The sequence below is a fragment of the Cryptomeria japonica genome, chromosome 8 (assembly GCF_030272615.1).
Source record: "Cryptomeria japonica chromosome 8, Sugi_1.0, whole genome shotgun sequence".
Classification (NCBI taxonomy): Eukaryota; Viridiplantae; Streptophyta; class Pinopsida; order Cupressales; family Cupressaceae; genus Cryptomeria; species Cryptomeria japonica.
The window spans coordinates 610,593,239-610,599,232 of record NC_081412.1 but is presented as its reverse complement, the minus strand read 5'-3'; the positions used below and the strand labels follow the sequence as shown (position 1 = coordinate 610,599,232).

The 5,994-nt window shown below is 33.1% G+C and overlaps 1 protein-coding gene across 2 annotated transcripts; it reads left to right on the top strand.

Moving 5' to 3' along the window:
- Window positions 1-2,772: 2,772 nt before the first annotated feature.
- On the top strand, window positions 2,773-3,890 carry LOC131071767 (early light-induced protein 1, chloroplastic). 2 transcript variants are annotated; one of them, XM_058007721.2, is made up of 3 exons: window positions 2,773-2,990; window positions 3,084-3,191; window positions 3,285-3,890. In XM_058007721.2, the coding sequence occupies exons 1-3, from the start codon at window positions 2,862-2,864 to the stop codon at window positions 3,627-3,629; spliced, it is 582 nt and encodes a 193-aa protein (XP_057863704.2). In that variant the 5' UTR covers window positions 2,773-2,861; the 3' UTR covers window positions 3,630-3,890. The 2 variants fall into 2 exon arrangements, with proteins under 2 accessions (XP_057863704.2, XP_057863703.2); XM_058007720.2 differs by having other exon boundaries at window positions 3,081-3,191.
- Window positions 3,891-5,994: the final 2,104 nt, after the last annotated feature.

The window sequence follows — 5,994 nt, the reverse complement described above, 5'->3', positions numbered from 1 at the left end:
TCGTCCGTTGTGAGAAATCTCCACAGTAAGGCGTATTCCTTCTGCTATCGGGCTGGAGTGCGTGGTATGAGTGTGCTCCTGGTAGTGGTTTGCCGCAGAGACAATGTCCACGACATTTGTAATATACTGAGAGATATCTTATAATAGAAGAGAATCATCTGTAAAACAAATATTCTTCTAAAATACTAAACACCAATAATACAAATTCATTAAACTGCTGCATGAAAATAGCTGTGAATCTAGTTGGAGACAAGTGGCAAGGGTTCTATTTTATTTGGAGTAATAAAATAACACCACCACAAAGACTGAAACATGGCATATTTCATGCACTTCTCCGTCATTTGCATGTCAAATTGTTTCAAAAATAGATTTTTATCTACGAACATTTTGATATCAATATAAATGTCTCTCGACATAATAAATAGTAAAGGACAAGAGCACCCTAACCTAGAATAAACAGACTGATTTCTCTAAAAGTAAACACCACAATTAACAAATACTAAACAATTTGCGAAGTTTTACTTTCTCAAGACCGAACATAGAGGGCGACATCTATCGAGCCATATATTTAATACGTTGGACAAGTTAAACAGGGTGTTAAATATAGTACGTACAGCATTTAAGAATATGTGAAACCCTTTGATCGAAAACGAGGTGTTTCTCCGCTCACCCCACATTCAAATGGATACGTGTGCCCGTCCCGCAGAAACGACGTATTCCTCTTTTCACCAACCAAATTGTAAAGTCGGCGTGGCTAAATTTTCATCGTGCAAAATAACCCCAGAACATGCCATCCTCTTCTGTAAAGTTTTTGAATCAACAAAATGTCAGCATTAAAAGCGAAGGCGTGCAATTTCACATTCTCAGTGTCAGTGAAATTATCTTGAAATCTCCTCAAGATTATCATTAATGGCAGCAATGGCTTCAATGACGATGAAATCTTCTGCACTGCACAACTGCGGAGCAACTCAAAGGAGCTTCAACAGAGCGCCACTCAGGAGCCTTCGAGTCAAGTGCAACGCACTGGTTTGCTTTTTCTTCCCTATCACTCCAGGTTTCAAGTTCCATACAAGTTGCTTGCGTCTACCATGATGTAAAGTTGCAAGTCCATTTATCCTACTGACATTTTAGCTCACAAGCCCTTGTCTTTCTACGGCGCAATTCTAGCTTATATATGTAATAGGTACTATCACCTCGCACACAGAATCTTATACAAAATGAATGGGTTTCAGACACAGTACACTGTTTAACGTCAGTCTACATGGAAATTGAAATACTTGAATTTGTTTTCTGACTATGCGTTGTCTAGAAAAGAGAACCAAGTAATTCATTACTGTTGCGTTGCATACGCTTATAATAAGCTGTATTGACAGTTTATTCAAGTCCTTATTTTATTAACAGTCTGGACTGTCATTCGTTAATGTATATTTTTCTTTCATTGATTAAAAAGTCAGTTGTTTTATATGTACGAGTAATATAAATATAGTCAAAATAATTTTCCAAATATTGTGGTAGTGTTAGATTGACCTCTATTTGTGGTAGTGTTAGATTGACCTCGTGGTAGTGTTAGATTGATCTCGTTAAGATTAGGAAATTATTTTTGATAGATGGATTGAATTGTATTTGGCATTCAAGTTATTGTGTACAATTTATATTTAATAATATTTTGTTTGTAAAATTTATGTTTTATCGATTCATCTTTTTGTTTTTATGTCAATAGTCTTGTTTCATTATGTATAGTTGGATTCAATAAACATTAAGTTAATAAATTACATGTTGCAAGAGCTTTACTAATATAAATTAAAGAGAAATTCAAAATTATTCTTTGGCTAGAAATGTTAGAGTTGATCCTTCACCCCCATAGCACTTGAAGATCACCTACTTGAAACACTTGCCACACACAAGCAAAAAAAATAAAACTATGGAGGCCAAAAGATGATTGTCTTTTGTTCCTATACAGTTGCTTCCAGGAAGATTATTCTTAGGTCTTGATCATTATAGCTTTTCAATTTCAAACTACCCGATTTTTCAACCTGTCACAACTTGTTATTCACCATCCCAATCTCATTTTCCAAAAACTCATAGGATCCCTTGACATCTTCTTTCTTATCCCATCACATCACTTTCTCCTAGTCAAAATCCACTTGAACCTTATGAATCAACCTTCTCATCCAACCAAACGTTGTCTTTATCCCTCTTTGATCATATACCTTTTTGGTATCACTAGTTGGTCTTTATTGCTTGTGATTTATCATTGTTGAGTATGAGATCATTCTAGTCCTCTTGAAAGAGAAAAAAGTAATTGAATTTTACAATAAATATTAGGAAAAAAATATTTTAAATTATTAAAAATATGTACAAATATGAAAACAATAAAATCGAAAAGCATTTTTTTAAAATTCGATTATATTGTTGACTAACTTAAAAAATAAATTGTATCGAACGGATAGATAAGTAATCTTGCCTAAGAGAGGAACTAATAATTTGTCAACTGTTTATGCTTTACCTTAAACGAATGAAAGAGTTTTACATGATTACGACCTAACGACCACAAGGCTCGCCCCATGATACTATATACGATTGAATATAAAGTTAAGGTTACGTGTTTCTCCGCTCACCCCACATTCAACTACACACATGCGCAGCTCATCTAAAAACCACGTCTTCCTCTTTTCACCCACGCACACTGCAAACTCTACGTGGCTTCATTTTCACCGTCTAAAATAATACCAGAACATGCCACAGTCTTCTATATAATCATTGAATACAAAGAAAGTTAGCATTCAAGTGTAAGACGTTAAGTAACACATTCTCAGCGATAGCTAAAAAAGTATCTTGAAAACTCCTGAAGATTGTCATCAATGGCAGCAATGGCTTCAATGACGATGAGATCTTCTACAGTGCTCAACTATGGAGCAAGCCAAAAGAGCTTCATGGGACACGTCAACAGAGCGCCACTCAGGAGCCTTCGAGTCAAGTGCAACGCAGAGGTTTGCTCTTTCTTCCTTATTACTTCAGCTTTCCACTTCACTGCATATTAATTCTTGTACGAAATTTCGCTAATCTGTTTATTATGTTAGCAGGCAGATTCAGAATCGAAAAAAGCCTCCCCAGTAAACGACATTCCTTCGGCATCTACTTCCGCACAATCTGCAACCAGAAGCTCCGCGGCTCCAGTCCCCGCTAAAAAGGTAAATACCTGTCCCAAAGCCCAAATCCATCAGTAGAAAAAAAAAAGTGTGACGTGGACCTTTTCTGAATCTAACATATTATGTTTTATCCAGGTCAGCACAAAGTTTGGTGACGTGTTCGCATTCTCAGGACCAGCACCAGAGACTATCAATGGAAGGCTGGCCATGGTGGGGTTCGTTTCGGCGGTTGCAGTTGAATTAGCCAGCGGACAAGATTTGGCGAGTCAGCTCAACAGTGGAGGGCTGCCGTGGTTTGTTTACAGCGTAGTACTGTTGTCGGCTGCGTCGTTGGTGCCCATGTTCAGTGGAGTATCGGCGGAGAGCAAGTCCCAGCCAATATTCTCATCGTCGGCAGAAATGTTGAACGGGCGTTTGGCTATGATTGGCCTAGCGGCCTTGGCTGTCACCGAGTTTGTGAAAGGGGGTCCTCTTGTATAAAAATTTAGCCTCTCCCATTGTCCAAATTTATAAGTTACACTATCTGTGATGTAACGTTGTAACTCCAGTTTGCCAGCTGACAATTGGGTACTCCCCCACTTGTCATTCTCCTGATTCGACTTTTCAACCTTCCTTCTGCAGTCAGATTTAGCGGCAGAATAATAACCCTTGACATTCTATGCCACATTTCTAGCATACATGTAATAAGTAGTCACACCTCGCACACAGAATCTTTTATAAAATGGACGGATTTCAGACACAGTACACTGTTAAGGGCAATCTACATGGAGATTGAATCATTTCATTGTTTTGATTAGCTAAACTAGTTAATAGATTTAAACTCTAAAAAAATACTAAATCTTTGTTATCCTTGACCCTTTTTTGTTGTATTGCTTTGCTTTTGTAGACTTTTTCTATCCCTTTCTTGTCGTTATTATCTTTTCCCGTCTCCTAGTTTGCTTAGTTCTCTCGTGTTCTTTTTTGTTTTTCTATTGTCATCATATTTTATTATCTTTTAGATTTTTTTCTTTTTAGTGATTTTTATCTCTTTGAGTCACTCATTTATTTGCATTCATTTATTTGCTATTGTTTTTCTTATCTTTTCTTTATTCAGTGATATTTTTTATATGCCTTCTTTTTTTTAATGTTCTAGATTCCATTATTTATGGTTATTTCTCGCTTTTGTTATATTCTGTCAATCTTTTGACTTTGGGTATTCATTTATACCTTTCTTCGTTATATTCAATCATTTTATTACTCTTCTTTTTTGTATTGATTGACGTTGTTGTGTATCTTTGTTTTATCTTCATATTTTCTTTCTTTCCTTTTCTCTTATCTCTTTCCTTATTCTTTACAATTCTTTTTATTCTTTATAGTTCCTCTCTCCTTTTGTTGTTCATCATCTGGTTGAGTTGTCGTCTTTTGCGTTAGTTTGTAAGTTTGTCTCTTTACTCATTGTGTATAATTTAAACTTCATGTCATCCTTGCGTTATTTTGTTTTTTGTTATTTATTTTGTGTTATTTTCTTGGTTCCTTACTTCTTATTTTTCATTCTTATTTCATTCTCATTTTATTCCTTTTCTTAGTTTTTATTCATTTCTTCCCTTTTCTCTTTTCTTTTAATTTTTTGCTATATTAGTTTGTTCATTTTTACTTTTTGCAATTGTTTCCTTTGTTATTGATTCGATATTATTATTATTTATAATACTAATTTAATTCTTTTCATAGTCTTATTAGTTTATATTATTATTATTTTTCTCTTTATTTTTTCTAAATTTGATTAGCCTTTATTTATTGCATTTTTTTTAAAAATTTTATTTTTTATTATTTTTCTTATTTTTAATATTTAAGATATTTAGAGTTTTTTTTTCATAATTTTCTAATTTTTTTTAATTTTTATTTCTTAATGTTTTTGAAACTCTCATTTTCTTCTTTCTTTATTCTTTAATTGCTTGCTTCTTTTTTTTCCATTATTGTAGCTTATTTTATTTATTAGTCTAATTATTACCCCTTTATGTTTTTAAGAATTTGTCTTTATATTTTATTAATTTTTTACTTTTGTTTATTTTCATTAGCTTTAGTTTTTTAGTGTTTAGTTTTTTAATTTAATTTGCATTGACTTTATCTATTTTTTTTTCTCATTTATATTTTAGTATATCTTTAATTTTTTATTTATTTTTCTTGTTTGCATAGGCCCTTTAATTTTTATTTTTTTCAATAAAAGTGGATTATTCCACTAAAAATTTTTATTAATTTTTTAAATACAAAATGTGGTCAAATACCATAAGCTCACAACTCATATAATATTAGTTATAAATAGAGCCCATATAATTTTCAAATGTAGACTTCACAGTTTCTTTCAATGGAAGAAGACAAAATTTTCCAAAGCCTTGTGCCAAAAAGCTTCCTGCCAAAAAAAGAAAGTATCAAAAAACCTTTGGAAAAACACTATTGTATCAAATACCATGAGCTCTCTTCCAGACAACCAACATGAATACTTGAAATGAAAGGGGAAAGCGAGAATAATTATCATCATAAAATTTTACATCAACGTTACTCAAGAAAATCACATAACTATTGCTGCAAATCTTCCCATACCCTAGAAAAAATTTCCTCAAAACCCACCTCTTGCTGATAAGCATTGCTATCAATGGCTAAACTTGCCAAATAATCTGCAACCTTATTAACTTCTTTGGAACAATGGAATAACAAGAAAGATTCAAACAATTCTAATTTTTGTAAAATTAGATCAAATATATACTGCAAATTCCAACAATTTGATTTCTTTTTCATAACACATTGAATAATCACCATAGAATCACCTTCAATTATTAAGTCCTTAATTCCCAAAGAGATTGCCATATCC

Coding starts and splice junctions, on each gene's coding strand:
- LOC131071767 (XM_058007720.2), top strand. CDS start 2,862: ATGGCAGCAATGGCTTCAATGACGATGAGATCTTCTACAGTGCTCAAC. Junction 2,991..3,080: donor GAGTCAAGTGCAACGCAGAG/GTTTGCTCTTTC, acceptor TTATTATGTTAG/CAGGCAGATTCAGAATCGAA. Junction 3,192..3,284: donor CTCCAGTCCCCGCTAAAAAG/GTAAATACCTGT, acceptor TGTTTTATCCAG/GTCAGCACAAAGTTTGGTGA.